General features: G+C 39.8%; 2 protein-coding genes across 4 annotated transcripts in view; both read left to right on the top strand.

The window, feature by feature from the left end:
• The first annotated feature begins 625 nt into the window (after positions 1-625).
• LOC120624250 (zinc finger protein 540-like) lies at positions 626-14,212 on the top strand. The gene is made up of 6 exons (XM_039890689.1): positions 626-642; positions 1,453-3,341; positions 3,777-4,268; positions 12,110-12,211; positions 13,020-13,176; positions 13,994-14,212. Exons 2-6 carry the CDS (start codon positions 1,462-1,464, stop codon positions 14,210-14,212), a joined length of 2,850 nt encoding a protein of 949 aa, XP_039746623.1. The 5' UTR covers positions 626-642; positions 1,453-1,461.
• A 453-nt stretch (positions 14,213-14,665) lies between these two features.
• Positions 14,666-16,924, top strand: part of LOC120624370 (ankyrin repeat domain-containing protein 29-like) — a 52,003-nt gene continuing 49,744 nt past the window's right edge. For all 3 annotated transcript variants that reach the window (XM_039890874.1, XM_039890875.1, XM_039890873.1), the window contains exon 1: positions 14,666-14,998. In XM_039890874.1, the coding sequence (XP_039746808.1) occupies positions 14,987-14,998 (12 nt within the window). In that variant the 5' untranslated portion in view covers positions 14,666-14,986. The remainder of the gene's footprint in view (positions 14,999-16,924) is intronic.

The raw sequence follows: 16,924 nt of genomic DNA, 5'->3' as shown, positions 1-16,924 counted from the left end.
ATGATGATGATGATACGCTTCCATTAGTTGGTTTTTATGTAATTACTCTACGTTATAGTGACCGATTCGTCTGAAATCTTTAATGAATTGAGCTTATATCTAGCATCATTTAAAACCGGTCAATTTAAAAGTCCCCGCAAGAATAACTATAACTAAATTTAACTCAGATGAAGTCGCGGGCTAAGGTTCTAGTTAATATAATATAAAAGACATCAGTCTGTTTTCATGTTATTTAAAAAAACTTAAATATGCAATAATTAAAGGAGGTATAACGGAACAGACAACATAAACCAAATAAAACTAAGCATCACGTTTTCTTAGTAGGGTAAATAATTCGCATTCGAAGCGAAGTTAATGCCCCAGTTCAACGACGACCTCCGAGACGTCACCGCTTAATATCTATGCACCACGCGATTAACGAGTTATTTCCACCCCGCGACGATGTCACCACCTCCACGAGATTCACCACCCTCACCACCCCGTCGCTATCCCGCTCGGGCTATCAATCTTGTCGGAACATCTCAAGATTTGTATACTTTGACTTTCAGATGCTGTCATCCAACGAAGAATCGCCGAACGTTGGTCTTCCTTCGCCTATCAACAACAGAACTGTGAGACGCCGTGCTAGGCGGCATCTTTAAGGTCAGCAGCAGATAAAGTAGTCTGAAGGGCGCTTCCGGATCTATGTATCATAGGCATCGGTAGGAACTCGAATCCTGGCCTCGATTCAAAAAAAAAACCGGCCAAGAAAATGTTAGTATCACACAGGTTCGAAAATTCGAAATAAATAAAACTCCTTGGAAAGCTCTTTTTGCCATTGCTCTCGGGCACCAATCCATATTTGAGCAGCGTGGAGCTAAGCTAGTCCCTCTTTTTTTTTATTACACTACAAGTTAGCCCTTGACTGCAATCTCAAGGTGCAGTCTAAGATGGTAGCGGACTAACCTGTTAGGAAATATGGAAGTTATAGTTAACGCATAACTCTAATCGGTTTCTACGCGACATCATACTTATGCTTAATCGTTTAGAGGCACGTCTTTGTCGGTAGGGTGGTAGCTAGCCTCGGCCGAAGCCTACCACCAGACCTTACTAGACGGAAATAATAAATTCCCAAATTGCCCTGTCCTGGACCTTCAACTTAACACTACAGCGCTCACCATTGCGCCATGGATGTCGTCTTTCCTGTAAAGTGCGGCGTTAATAGGTTAATGACGGTGATTATAACAAATGATTATCATGATGATAACCGGTACTACGAAGCATACACTACAATCGTAGATTAACGCTACCTTCCCAGTGTAGGTACATCTATTCTACGGCTACATAATACTTTAAAACAAGATCTATAAGAGCCATGCATGGGAGTCCATGTAAAAGTCATTCAATTTTATCATTGCATTTCATCAGGTATGATTCTAGTGAAACAAGAATATGAATATGAATTATGAATAGAACTTTCAGATGCTGTCACCGCACGACGACGACGACGACAACCATCTCTGCATCAAGTGCAACGCTACGATCATCGGTCTCGACAATTATGTTAAACACAGAAAACAGAACTGCGGCAAAGGCAAGAACACCCAAAAAACAGACCTTCAACCCATCGATCCATTAGAGCCATCGTACAGCCTAGGAGCTGACGTATTTTTCCAGTCATTGGAATTACAGAGTAGCGTCAAAAAATCCCCTCTATCTCGACTAACTCCACCCACACCGAGTTCAAAAGTTATCGATAAGAAAAGCTCACTAGCCGCCGCGTCTACATCTAGAGATATCCCGCGAATGAGTCCCATAGAAAGTAACCTGAGGGGAGAAGACTGGATCGGTGGACACAGTTTAAGAATAGGAAGCAACGAGGATAATCAAACAAAACTTATTAATGCTGTTGCGAGCATAAGTGGTTCTGTTAAAAAGGATCTTCCAAGTACATCTTATAACATTAGCACATACAACGACTATAAAGGTGATGATGAATCAGAGGAATCCGAAGATTCTGAAGATGATGATGAAGAAGAAGCTCATGGTGGGAAATGGAAACCACCACCTAATTATACAGGTGGAAAATGGCGGCCTGCTTCTCCGGACCATGAAGATTGGGATATGAGAGATGACCAGGATCACGATCGCGATTATGATTATGACGCACCACCACCGGGTCACACTAAAGGAAAATGGGTCCCAGGTGCGAATGAAAAAACACAAATAATGCAAACAACAATCCAATCCAAAGGATCTGTTCAATACTGGTGCGGTCCCTGTAACCGTAGATTAGGCTCAAGGGCTATTTACGAGAAACATCTAATGTCGAACTTGCATATGCGCAAAGTTCTTCCAGAACACGAGTTGGAATTTTCAGGACACTTAGAACCAATACGAAATATTGAAAAGCGAACAACGCGCCCGTCTATATTCGTGAATGAAAACTCAAGCGCGCAACCACAGAAAAAGAAACAAAAATTGGAACCGAAGGTTATAAAAATCAAAAAAAAGAAGAGGAAAAGAAAATCTTATTTCGTACAATGCTCTGGTTGTAAATCGCGTGTCAGAACGCACTTAATGGGGAAACATTTGATTTCTCACTATCACTTCAGAAAAGCTACAGACATAAAAAGTGACGCCGACGATCGAGAGTTAATTCTTAACAATATAGAGGCCATAGTCCATCAGGCTCCATTTCAATGCAGCCCGTGCAAATTTTATGCAAATTGGCTTTCAAATTTCATGCAACACTGGTATTCCGAGGAGCATGAGCTTACCGTTTCTTCAATCGATGGCAGATATTGGTGTTCCTTTTGTAAGTACGAGTGTGAAACGTCTCAAGAAATGCTTAACCACATGTCGAGTTCAGAGCACAGCGAAGTTGTGGCAGTCATCAACCGATCTATGCCCATTATTATACGAAAGAAGACAGTTATACGTTGTGCGACGTGTGATAAGGAATTTCGTTACAACATAGAGATTAGAAAGCATTGTTTGAATACTGGTCATGAGCTAACTGCTACAGCTACCGATAATTATCAGGAACTACACAGATGTCAACATTGCAAAGAAAAATTCAAATCCTCAGTTACGTTGGCAGCACATCTGAAATCCAGACACAAACAGAAGGCTTTCTTTTGCCTCGTCTGTTCAAAGACTTTCACTGCCTCAAAAGAAGCGAAGCGCCATCGGCAGACTTCAGAACACAGGGTAAGAAGGAAGGAGAATATGAATAAAAGAGGAGTTGAGACCAAGGATTTGAGTAAAAAATGTCCTTATTGCTCCGAAAAAGTTGTCTTGAAAAATATACTGGAACTGAAAGAACACATTAGGCGAGTCCATCCTAATATTAAAAAAAAGTAAGTGACATATTTACAATTCATAAGATCATAAAGTAACAACTTATGCCAAATAAAAGTTATCGTATCCTAAAGTTTATTTTAGGAAATCTATCATTATTTTAGGATAGGTATATTAGGTTTTCCCAATTACGTGTTTAAAATTATGTAACAAAAGAAGTTTTTTTTTTATAGCAATAATTGACGGGCCCAGCCGGTGGCCCACTTGATGGAGAGTAGAAAACATCACCTATAAACAGAGGAACACTTCACAGGTGCCTGTAATTACAGCGGCAACCAATGCTGTTTATCGGCAGAAATAAGCATGGCGATAGTACTTCCCCGTACGAGCTCTGTCACAAAAATCCTTCTACTACTACCTAATATAGTTTCAAACTCATGTTCAACTTATAAATACATAAAATCAACTACATTGGTGCATTTGCAATTTTCCAGGTGTCCGAAATGTGGTAAATCATTCATCTTTTCACAAGAAGTGAGTCGTCACATCCGAGACAACGCGTGCTCGTTCCAAAAGACTGAAACACTGAACGCGTCCATCCTCTGGAACTGTAGCCAGTGCATCTTCACCACCGACTCTCAAGCCGAATGCTTCTTCCACGAGGTTCTTCACACCGAACCTTTAAGTGAAACCAGCGACGGGACTGTCAATAAATCAGTCCAGAAATACACCTGTCCACTTTGCCCCAAGAGTTTTAAGAAAGCGTCCCTCCGGCTGCATTTGAGACAACACACTTTTGAGAGGCCTTTCGTATGTACGATCTGTGCGGCCAACTTCACGCGCCAGTCTAGTTTGGCAAACCACTGCAGGAGCGACCACGGAGGGTTGGATTCTCGACTTACGGAGCTTGCTCCGCTGGAGGCCGGCATGACCAAAATACCGAAGACGTTCGAATGCACCAAATGCAAGAAAAAATTCGCAGATAGGTAAGAATCTATGAAATTTGATACGTTTTTTATAATTAAGTCGCCAGTCTCATGTCCTGTCTTCAGGTTGTCTCTTAATTAATTCGAAGCTTATAAAGTATAATATATACCAGAGAACGGCGATAGCCTTCGGCTTGACTTTCGGGATGCCGAGTTCGATTTTAACCAATTAAAATATCACAAAGAAAACATCATCTGCATGACTGAGATTGCCTTGTAATGTTCTCAAAGGCGTATGAAATCCACCAATCCGTACTGGGCCAGCTTGGTGGACTACGGCCGAAACCTTTCACATTGTGGAAGGAGAACCGTGCCCTGTATTGTGCCGGTAATGGGTTTATATGATGATAGAACAGAGAACAGCAGCGTACACAACCAGCCCGTCTGCCCTAACTGGCGATTATGGACAACCCTTCCCGTTGGGAGGGGCCTTTAGTTCAGCAGTGAGCTGTTATATATGTGTCTTGTGTATGTAAGTAATTGAAAGAATGCTCAATAAAATAATGTTTTTGGTTTTTTCGAACGCGTAAATCTCTGGAACTACGAATTCCTTAAAATTGGAATTTAAAAAATCTTTCTTACATATTTTGATAGACGAATTCTTGAAGAATATTATAAGCTTTTAATGAAACATTACGTTACGACTCTAATCCGCCAAGCAAATGAAGAAATATCCAGGGCGGGCGATATGACGCGGATCCAATTGCTCACATCACAAGGTGATTACCGCAAATAGGCAAGACATAAGTCAATTGCCGGCAGGCGCGGTTTGCAGCGACCCGGCTTTCTGAGTCCAAGGCCGTCGGTTCGATTCCCGCAACTTTAAAATGCCTGGGTGTTGATCTATTTATTATAAGTATTTATGTTTACAGGTAATTCAGTCATATTAATTTATAGTTAGTATAGTATTAGGTAATTATAAGCATGAGAAGAAGTACCTATATTATTTGCATATCAAAAAAATCATTGGCAACGGAATAAATAATCTGTGGTTAAGGCATTATACTTTATTGTTACGACTTCACAGCGGCATATTTACGCGACAATATTCGACATTTATTTCAGTTGTATATGTGCGTTATGACACTTGTAATATGTTTGTGACAATAAACAAGCGCTGCTGTGCACTCCGGCGCGGCCAACCAAAATAAACGGCGCGTCAGCGGGCGCGGTGTCGCCATCACTCGGCCGATGGGACGCGCGGCGGATGCGGCCGTGTCAGCTGTCTCGCAACTCCTTCACAAATATCGGGAAACATTCATAATTTGTCGACACTCTTTGATACCCGCGCGCGATGCCGCATTCTCCGCCCGCCCGGTGTTCCCGCGACGATGTGTTTACACCCCGCGATAATAAATTCGGATAAACTCCCTCCGGATGCCCACAACTACGCCGGATCAAAATATTAGTGCCACCAAAGACATTGGTTGACATTTCATTTTATTGTACGCACGTGTTGTAACGTTACTGTTAAACTAGAAAACGGTAACAGCCGAAGTTGCACCTATATTTATAAAACGTCCACAATCCACATAAAAACAAAATAATAAATATATTACGTTTTCAGTCATAGCCCAAAGTAAGCGTAGCTTGTGTTATGGGTACTAAGATGACTGATGAATAGTTTTATAAATAACATACATTAAAACTTATGATATACAGATAAACACCCAGACGATGAAAGACATTTATCTTCATGGCACAAACATTTTCCACTTGTGGGAATCGACCCCATATCCTTGACTCAGGAAGCAGGGTCGCTGTCCACTGGCCCAATCGGCCGTCAAATATATCTGTAGGCTAACCACGCAACTTTGGGCCAGCTTGTTGGGTTAAAATTGGTATTGGCGTGATGGCCTCATGAAAAATTACCAACACTCCAACATTGGGTAAAAATCGGTCTTGGTGACTCGATAGCCGAAAAACGGCTATAGCCTATAGAGTTCCTGGCAAGCACCAATTTCACTTGCTTTGCCGGTGAAGGTTAACATCGTGAGGAAACCTGCATACCTGAGAGTTCCTATAATATTATCAAGTGTGTCAAGTCTACCAGCCCGTCCTAGATAGACCAGCTTGGTGGTAAACAGCATAAAACCTCGCTCTGAGGGGAGGCCAGTGCCCTAAAGAGACCATGTAATGTGTTGATAATATGATGACACTGATTCCTTTAACTGAGTGGGGTTGTGTCCCTGTTGGCGTCCGTCCCCATCAAGCTACGGCCTATAGTTGATGGAAGTGAAATCACGGAGCACTAGTAATGTTATAAAAGACAAAGTCAATCTTTTGACTTCGAAGTAAGATTAAGTACTACTTCAACATTTCTAGCTTAATTAGGTATTTTAGTTTAACGCCATGATGTAATAATATAATCTAGCTAACCAGCTGCGATGAATATAGATAGTGCTTGATCGAAGCTTGTGATAAACGACTAAGACACCGGGAGGTATCTTTGCATCGTTCGAGTCCATGTAGGACTGCGGTGCATCGATAATGCAGTCGTGTTTATATCAAAATACCCACCAACTCAATGTCATGATCATAAATATCTGGAAGTTATAGTCATCAAAAGTTTAATTATTTACCCACTTTATAAATTAACTGTAACACTTGCTCGATTTTAAAGTAAAGTCAGTTCATGTTTAAAATTACTTATTTTTTATATTTTTCCGGTTTGTTTCATGGATTCCCGTTCTTAAAGATTTTACAGTAGCATTAGTTTGTAACTTATGAGGATTTGCATTTTGTATGATCCAATAGTGCCGAAGCTTTTGGCTTATTTAATATGAGCTGTTACCCCGACTTCGCCCACGTACGGATAAAGTCGTATTTTGCATGGAAATTAATTTTGATTAGTTTATATCTGGCGGTTGCTTTCTCAATCGGTTAAATGGTTTAGGTACTACTGCTAAAAGTTACACCGACACGAATCAAATAAATAATAAATAAATAAAGCAATATAGGTACTACACAAATTGCAGTGTAGGCCCAAAGTGAGCGTAGCTTGTGTTATGGGTACTTAGATAACTGAAGAATATATTTATGAACAATATAAAGATACTGAAAAACATTCAAGTTCATCACACAAACTTTTCCAGTTCTGGGAATCGAACCAACAGCCTTGGACTCACAAAGCAGGGTCGCTACCCTCTGCGCCAATCGGCCGTCCAAATATTGATATACTCGTACCTATGCAGAAAAGTTAGACAAGATTTCGTTTAAATTATATTTATTTTACTCCATTGGATTGGATCTAAGATTAAACCAATACTAATACTATAAATGCTGTTTGTTGGTTTACCAATCTTTCATGCAGCAACGGTTCAACAGACCGACATGCATTTCGCAACTAAAATAGTCGAAGAGCAAACCAAACAGGCTACTTGTATAAAGGAAAAAAACAAATGCAATTGCTGTCGCAGTCGAAAGCTATAATATCGCACAAAACAGCGTGTCACAAATACCACAGTCAAATCTATCTTAGTGCCAAACATCAAGATCGGTTAAGCCGCGAAATGGTGGGAACTGACAGTAGGTAATATATACCATTAGCGCTTTTTTTATTCCACTACAAGTTAGCCCTTGACTTACAGAAAAATCCTATTATAACGTTAAGGATTACTTAAACGTTAAAAAAGCTTGGGTGTGAATTGTTCTCACTTCATAGCTTAGTATAAATTAACTGTGAGATGGTGATTATCCGGCTAAGTTTGTTGTGAGTTCTTCTTAGACCAAGGCGCGTTTGGAACCCTCGTAGCTTTAGGTTTAAGTTAGCGAACGAAGTTATCACCATCCCCTTATTTATTCATTTATTATTTATTCATTTTATAATATTATATATATGAACGCTTCAGAAGCCTGTGGTAGGCCTACATAAATAAATAAATTTTGAATTTGAATTCACCTGGTGGCAAGTGATGATGAAGCCTAAAATGGTAGCGGGTTAACCTATTAGGGAGTATGGTAGTCATACCCTAATCGGTTTCTACGCTACATCGCACCGGTACACTAAATCGCTTAGCGACACGACTTTGTCAGTCTTCTTGTGTAGGAGCTCTTCCGGGGAGGTACTATCCTCAGTATTGTTGTGATCAGTGGCGTGCACTGCATCAATGCACAAAAGCACTGCATTCCCAAATTATTTGAAATAACTCGAATTTTTTTATTTTATGACATGTACCCTGGTCAAAAAACCTGTGCACGCCACTGGTTGCAATGCTGTGTTCCGGTACGAAGGGCGTGGTTGCCGTTGTAATTAAAGGCAATTTAGGACTTAAATTGATAGACACAGACGTGCTCCTTGCATGTCTTTGAAGTGTTGCTGTGTTTAGGTGATGGTTTTCCAGTTACCATCAAGTGAACCCTCTGGTCCGCCAACTATTAGTATAAAAAAACCGGAGCTTTTAATTTATATAGCCATCTCACATCGAGCTTACCTCATATCATATAAATAAACTTGGTTCGCACCAGTTATATTTTTATCCTGGCCTCGTTCGCACGTCACGCGTCATTATTAACACCCATAGCGTGTCGTGTGGGCATGTCGTGTAAATCTCAATTAAACTTACTGTATTCGTCAGTTCCTTTATGACGTGGACACTTATCATAACCTCATTTGTGTACAGTTATAATATCATTAAAGTAGCGATAGCCTTGTGTGCCTTGGCTTCGGTTTCACTTTTGGGTCGCCGAGTTCGAATCCCAGCACACACCTCTAACTTTTCTAAGTTATGTGCGATTTAAGAAATTATAATATAACTTGTTCAACGGTGAGGGAAAAAACATCGCACGGAAACCTGCATGCCTAAGAGTTCTCGATAATGTTCTCAAAGGCGTGTGGAGTCCACCAATCCGCACTGGGTCAGCGTGGACTACGGCCTAAACCCTTCTACGTGTGGTAAAATTGAAAATAAACAATTTTCAATTTTCCCTCGGGAATTTCTTAAGATATTGGGATAAAACGCAGCCTATGTTCTTTTTCATGTCAAAGGCTTCATGCATGCCAAATTACCTTACCGTACTTTCTATACCGATCTCTCAAATAGTTCTCGCGGTAGGAGTAAAAATTGTTAACGAGCGAAGCTTTAGACCCACTTCTGAAGTCCACGCAGACGAAGTCGCGAGCAGAAGTTAGTATATATGTATTATAGATTACGTACCTAGATACACACACTACTGAGTTCAACAGGGTTCAATAGAGTCGGAGTCCATCCTCAGAAGTTGCGAATGCAGATTATCACGACGCGGGCTAGATCTTTAAACTTTAGCACCTAGCTGCGGTCGCCGTCGCATGAATCTTGGCGACGCCATTACAAAGTTTCATCGCATCCAGCGCTCGCCGAGTCTAGCGCCGCTGATGATCCAACTTGCGCCGTATCTTACGCGTTATTGCCCGCCGGTCGACGCCGCTGCATTAATGCACATGCCAAGAGGAAACTAGCGACTGTCAATGGCTAAAACCCACCCGTAGTCTTAATACAAGATTGGCTCGCATGCAATCGAGGAGACGTTTTCGAGTATCGAAATACTTGATCTGTACTAAAGCCCCAATTTTGATCTTAACTTATCCCAGCACGCACCCCCAACTTTTTTAAGTTATGTGCGATTAACGTAATTAAAATATTACTTGCTTCAACGGTAAGGAAAACATCGCGCACTGGGCCAGCGTGGTGGACTAGGGCTTATACCAGTGATGGTATTACCATAGAAGCCGAAAAGCCAGGCTTTTATTATCAATCGAAATTTCTAATCATAACTCGCGTGTGGACCATAATCGTAGTGTTTTTCAAAGATGAGTAAATGTCTGTTATTTGGCACATAAACAACTGCCTATGATGAGTGGAATTAGTCTATATGTAACTGGGCTTGCTCTTATTCAAGACCCTTGGAACGCCACTGGCTTATACCCCTTCTCACTGTGGGAGGGGACCGGTAATGGGTTGATATGATGATGATGATAAAAGCCCAAATTGGCCTACAATTTCTGGGGTTTAAACGGAACGTATGTAAAACCAAAATCAGGAAGGAAGTACAGGATTTGCGACTCCAAATAAAGCTACATATGGTCCATTTTACTTTGTCGATACAAAGTTTAATACTCGAAAACGGCTCCTCAATCGCGAGCGAGCTAACCTTGCACTAAGGCTACAAGTTATACATTTAATGTTAGCTAATCTTTAAACCATTACGGGCCCGGGGAACGGTCTGAGAGCATTATGGAGAACTCGAAGGCATGCAGGTCTCCTCGCAATCTTTTCTTGTACTTAGTGTTATTTCATCAAAAGCCTTTGTAAGTCGACTGCTGGATAAAGGCCTCTCCCAGCGGGAGGGTTTACCCATGCTTCATAATCACAACGCTGGGCAGACGCGTTGGTGATCGCAGCAGTTGGTAGTAGTAGCACAGAGAACACTGCTACGCCACCCGCGGGAGGAGGTAGTGATAATTGTACTTACTTAATTGCGAAACGATTCTAACTCGGTTCCCCTCAAATGAAAGCGGCAGGGTTACGTATCTCACGACAGGATTGCGACAGGCGTAAATCTTGCAATCACTGCTGTCAAAAGTCACTTACACATTTATTTATGCAAAAGTGACGTATGACAGCCGAAGCTTTACCACCCAATATGCTATCACCACCCATAAAAATTACTTAACACTTTCGGGGAGCCGAGTTCGAATCCCAGCACGCACCTTTTTAAGTTATGTGTGTTTTATGTTATTAAAATATCACTTGTTTCAACGGCGAAAGAAAACATCGTGAGGAGGCATGCCTTAGAGTTCAGCATGTTGTCAAAGGTGTGTCGAGTCCACCAATCCGCACTGGGTCAGCGTGGTGGACTACCCCTACTCATTGTGGGAGAAGACTCGTGTCCTGTAGTGGGCCTGTAACGGGTTTATATGATGATGATGATAAATAAAAAGTAAATATAAAACTCAAATACAGCCCCGCAACATATTTACATCACAATTGGGGAGATCAATTTTCTTCATTAGATGAACACTTCTGTTTTTGAGTTAAAAGTAAGTAAAGTAAGGTGGAATGTGCCACTTGTTTCGATAGCAGTTAAGAAGATATAACAGTCCGTCCGCCCGTCCATCACATTCCCGCGTCGGAGAGAATTCCTTCTGCGTCGACTATCCCGTCCGGCTGAAAATTATGTAATTACCACCCGTTGCTATTTATTACCTGTTTACTACATTTACTTTGCTGATACAAAATGTTGACCGTAATGGCGTACTGATTAGACAGTGTGGTACAAGGTTTATTGGTTGCAGGTTTAAATCAGAGGAACGTTTCCGTAGTTTCGCTTTCGATATAAAAATATACCAAACTCGTTAGAATAGCATTGCTATCTTTATATATATATTTCTTGTGTGCGTGTGTATGTCACTGAACTCCTCCTAAACGGCTGCACCGATTTGAATGATTTTTTTAGTATGCGTTTGGGTGGCACCCTGGATGGTTTAGATTCACAAATCAGCCCGACAGATGGCGTTGGGGTGCGCTAGTTTATTTTTATTATCATCATCGTCGTCATGCAGCCAGCCTCATTAAGACTAGACAGACCTCCGATAGAATAAGAAAAAAAAAACTTTCTTATCAAAAAGACAACTTTAATTGCTAGTTGTATCCGCCCTAGGAAGCCTGTATCATGGAGACCATGAATGAATTCTTATTCTGTTTAACAAAGGACTAGGGAACTTCCTTTTATGATCCATATATGAGTATACCTATAGATTTATTGTAGTAATTCCTGCTTCTTTAAATCATAATCAAATCTAATATTGTGTAAGATTAACAGACGATCTAAAAGTATAATAAAAATTAATATTATTTTTCCAGCCTCGCGTTAACCCACCACACTGTCGCTTGCGAGGTAGACGAAAGGCGTTGCCCTCATGAGCAGTGCTCCTATATTGCATCCACTGCAGCACAGCTAAATAGGTACGCTAAGAAGGTGCAGTTGCAGAAAAAGATACCGACGAATTGAGAACCTCCTCCTTTTTTAAAGTCTGTTTAAAATGAAAAAAAAACACAGAATTCCGAGCAAACTGATAAACACATCTTTCTATTTTGATCTAATTAATATGTAAAGAGGTAGAGACATCTTTCGTAGCCACGGTGAACTACGTTACAAGAATCTACTTAACATCATAGTTCATAGAGTTTTCACTAGATGGCACGCATTGAATGTCATACAAGTTTTATTAGGTTATAAACAGATGGCACTGCATGTAGACACTAGAGTATACTTTCTCAAAGTATCACTTTTTAAATTATTACGTACCTGTCAACCTATCAACGGTACGCAGCAGTAGTAAATAATTTATGAATACTTATTCTAATGTTGGTTCAGGACAATATCATGTTACAATGTATGGGTATTTTTAGATTACCTATAATTTAAAAAGTGCCCAAGCTAGTACGTTGTAATGGTCTCTTTACACCTTACAACAATCTCATAAAAGCTTTCTACCATTGGGTCCAATGGTCTCGCCGATCACTTACCGATAGGACAACGGTATAGTTATAACTATATATAGGTATATCTCTTGTTGTTGGAAGTCATCGAAATCTTCTCCGGATACTATTTTATCCGGGATTTGTATTCCGGATATGATTGTATTTGAGCTAGAGTACTACAAATTCGACTGATACGTATAATTTTGATTCAGTTAGAGTACCATAAAGTCTGCTAATCGTCTGTTTGTACAATTTTGATTTGAATGACTTTTTAATCATTTTAATTCAGACACCGTCGCGCGCACGGGGAGCGTGTGAAGCAGTACGACTGCTCGATGTGCGAGTTCCGTACCGACCAAGCGAGCCACATGAAGAGGCATCTTGTGTGCCACGCGGGTGTCAAGCCGTACGCGTGTCCGCACTGCGAGTTCACCTGCGGGAGTCTGGTGAGCAATATTGAATTGGTGAAAGCTGTGGTTAAAAGTGGAAGGTTCCGTGAACGAAATTATAAATTCTGAATTTCCTCTGTCTGGTCTGGCAAGAGGCTTCGGCTATATCCGCTAAAAAAAAAAGTTTTAAGATGAGAAACATTTTTTTAATATTATTCCATTTTAAGTGAGCAAACAATACGCAAAATTTTACTGTGACTGTTACAGACATAGTGCTAAAAAAGTGTTAGAAAAGTTACTGGATTAATTTAGGGAGCTAATGATAATGCAGCGACCATTATCAGTTTAAGATGGCTGGCAACGCGGCATTGTGCCGAACGTCGTCGTTTCCTGTATGATGAAAACTAAGAAAACATTAATTGCTAAGTTGGAAACATTATCAATCTCTGAACCTACCTGTTATTAAGCCCGAACCTATACTCTCCTCTAGTAGTACTAGTTTTTTAAGGAATAGCTCGTCCAGAGAAGTACTACTACCATGTTTATTTCTGCCGCTAAGCAGCATTGTCACAATGCTGTGTTCCGGTCTAAAGGGTGCTGTTGCCGGTGTAATTACAGGCACATAAGGCTTAACCCCTACGCCTCAGGTTGACCAGTTGCGTGCACAGGGTTTTTGATATAAACAATAAAATGGAAAAATCCTTCCCCTTTATTAGTTATAAAAAAATGTTAGGGTAGGCAGTGCTTTTGCGCATGTATGAAGTGCACGCTACTGAGGGTGGCATGCTTGTTGTAGGAGGCGTTCCACCCATGCCGAAAAACAATGAGCAAGGTAGGTATAGTTAGAGTTTTCAGACATGTCTTAAAATTGCAGGAAAATCTCCGCAAGCACGTGCTGCGCAGCGGGCGCCACCGCGGCCTGCCGCTTTACCGCTGCCGCGCGGCGCCGGGCGCGTGCCGCTTCCGCGCCGACCGCGCGCAGCTGCTGCGGGCGCACTACACGGCCGCGCACAGCGACCTGTTCGACGCCAAACGCGCCGCAGAGGCTGTCAAGCGCCACTTGATGCCCGACGCGCCCTCTGGCGGCTCCTAGTTTAGCATATGTTATCTGTTGACTAACTCTTATTAAAATTACATAGCATCCTTACAATATCTTGTTTTTTTCGCATTTTCCATTTTTCGCACGTTTTACGTTACATTTGAAGAAAAGAAAGAAAAAAATGAGTCAGCGCCATCTGTCACTGATATGGAAACTAGACACAGGTTTACTGCAAAGATGGCATCGCTTGTATTGGTAGATTTGAGTAAATGCTACGGGTTTTAAAATATAAAATAGATAGCTAATAATTACAAAAACCCTCTGCAAACCCAAATTTCGTTGGCAGCACCTTTTACGTTGCAGGAGAATACATTTCAACTTAATCACGTTTTCAAAAAGTTTAAACAGCAGCAACATTGATACATTTTATTAGAGAGCAACACTGCTAATGCAAATGTCAATCCTGTGTCATTTGTCACTGTCAAACTTCGTACAAGAGCGCGGTAGCCAGCGGGCGCGCGAAGCAAATCGAGAGATCAGGCAATAAATCGCGCGACTTGCGCTGTGCGCTCGTATTTACGGAAACATAAATATTCGAGGACCTCAGAATTCGATCGTCGTGACGGTAATTTATTACAGAATCAAGAGTAAATAGTCTTCGAAATATATAATTACGTAATCATTTTGTTGTGCGTTTAATAGTGAAGTGTAAACAGTAAATAAACAATAATTTTGCAGTGCAAAAACTACATATTAAGTTTAAGTAATTCATCGAATGATGACTTTTTAGTGCTGAGATATATAGGCGATAAATTAATTAATGCAAAAATGTCGTTAAAGGTAAGTATCAATCATTATAATGTTATTTATTTGCGACTTTAGATCAAATGTACGTACTGCATTGCAGTGCATTTTATTACCGGTCGTGAATTTGTTGACAGCTCTTGCCTGAGGTTCTACTGCTGATTAGGTACACGTGCTTTCATCTCCGTAACGTACTCTAAAAATACTCAATCCAAAAGTAATTCCCAATTTATTGCGTTAAGCATTTGTTTACCCTCGTTTTTTTGTTTTATTAGCTATTGGAACAAAATTTTTATCAACCTCACGTGCTCATAAATTGAGCTTGGCACATTTATCTACATAAAAATTATTTTACTATGTAGTTATTATTTGTAGACCACAATATTATATTTAATAATTTAATTTATTAAAACAGATTTCTTCTTAGATATACTGTGTGGCTTTTATGCCTATAATACTTAAATAAATAGCAGTCTTGTTAAAAAAAATACGCAATTAATAATTAATATCTGATTCACTTAGATCTGATCTGTAAATTTTTTTCTAGGCTTATCTAATTTCCTTAGTACTAACTATCTGCCTCAATACTTGTTAGAAGTAAGCAGACTTGGTTTTGGAAACCAATCTAAACATATGGTTGATTAGCTTAGCATTAAGATATGTATTATACAAAATTGAGACAGATTTTACCTTCTGGGTTCCAGATTATCACACTTAGACTGCATCTTCTCCTACTATCAGCTTTCATAGAACATCAGCTGAGGGGTTTGTCAATAATCTGAAAGTTGATAGATTTAATTCAAATCTGTTGAACTATTGTTGTAACTATGCAATGGACTCAGGCTTTCAAGGCTCATATCGAGCGGGAAAGGGGATTTCTTTTCTCTTCTATTTCTATTATTTTGTTTCAGTGATACCTACATAAGAAAATTATTTCACTATATAACATCAAATAGTATAGATTGATCAGTATTTCCATACATGAACCAAGAGTATGTTGGCTTTCTTATATGTGATAAGGCATAGGTTAGTTAGCATTTTTCTTTTTATTCAGTAAAACCCAAACATTATTTTGCAGAAGCTCAGAGAAAATATACTCGCAAGATGTCTTATAAATAATGGACCACAATGCATAATATAATCAGAATTCCCATTTATTTTAGGGCTCAACTGAGAAATAGGTTGATGAGATATTATGTATAGATAGGTGGTCTGGCTACTTTTGATCCTGTAAAGGGCTTAGTTCTGGGATACATATAAAGTTCATCTGTTACTTCTTCATGAACTGCTGGAATGACAGAAATGATGGCATTAAAGTTCCTCAAGTCTTGGAATAACACAGGAAGATACTTTTTATCCCTTTTATATGGCTCTAAATAATTATATTTATAAAGAAGAAATATCTTTTTGCTAGCTTGTAATTGATAAACTAATAAACTGTTTTTTTTTGCTGATTTTAATAACTCTTTAACCATTACAAAGCTATTATAACAAGGACATTTTGTTACAATACCTATTGATAGCACAGTTATAAGGGCTGGTAAAATCTCAGTCATAAAAAAAAATTAGGTTTTAATTTTATGTACGACTTAAGTTACAGCAAAACCAAAAAGTTTTTTTCCACTCTCAGAAAAAACATGGACTATTTACATATAAACTGTATTTAATATTATGTCAACAAGAATAAAATGCTAAAGACATTTTCCCACAGTTCCGAAAATACATCAAACGGAATTCCTGTATTTATTAGGTCAGTCAGTTTTTTCATGTTTAATCAAACAGATATTCCTTGTGTCCTGTTTTTCACCATTCTATTACAGTAGTTTGACAGCCGGTGAGGATGGCGCCATATTTTGTAGCCCAACCTGTTACAAAACCAGTCCGAAGTCTCTGCAACTTAACTGCGAAATAATGTAGAACCATTAACGTTTTTATAGTAGAAATAATATCTTGAATTTCTGC

This window comes from Pararge aegeria, chromosome 6 (assembly GCF_905163445.1).
Source record: "Pararge aegeria chromosome 6, ilParAegt1.1, whole genome shotgun sequence".
In the NCBI taxonomy this organism is placed as follows: Eukaryota; Metazoa; Arthropoda; class Insecta; order Lepidoptera; family Nymphalidae; genus Pararge; species Pararge aegeria.
This window is presented reverse-complemented; position numbering and strand designations above follow the sequence as displayed.

Excerpts from the sequence above, each read along its gene's own strand:
- LOC120624250 (XM_039890689.1), top strand. The coding sequence starts at position 1,462 with ATGCTGTCACCGCACGACGACGACGACGACAACCATCTCTGCATCAAG. Across the intron at positions 3,342-3,776 it reads CATCCTAATATTAAAAAAAA|GTGTCCGAAATGTGGTAAAT; the intron begins GTAAGTGACATA and ends GCAATTTTCCAG. Across the intron at positions 12,212-13,019 it reads ACTGCAGCACAGCTAAATAG|ACACCGTCGCGCGCACGGGG; the intron begins GTACGCTAAGAA and ends ATTTTAATTCAG.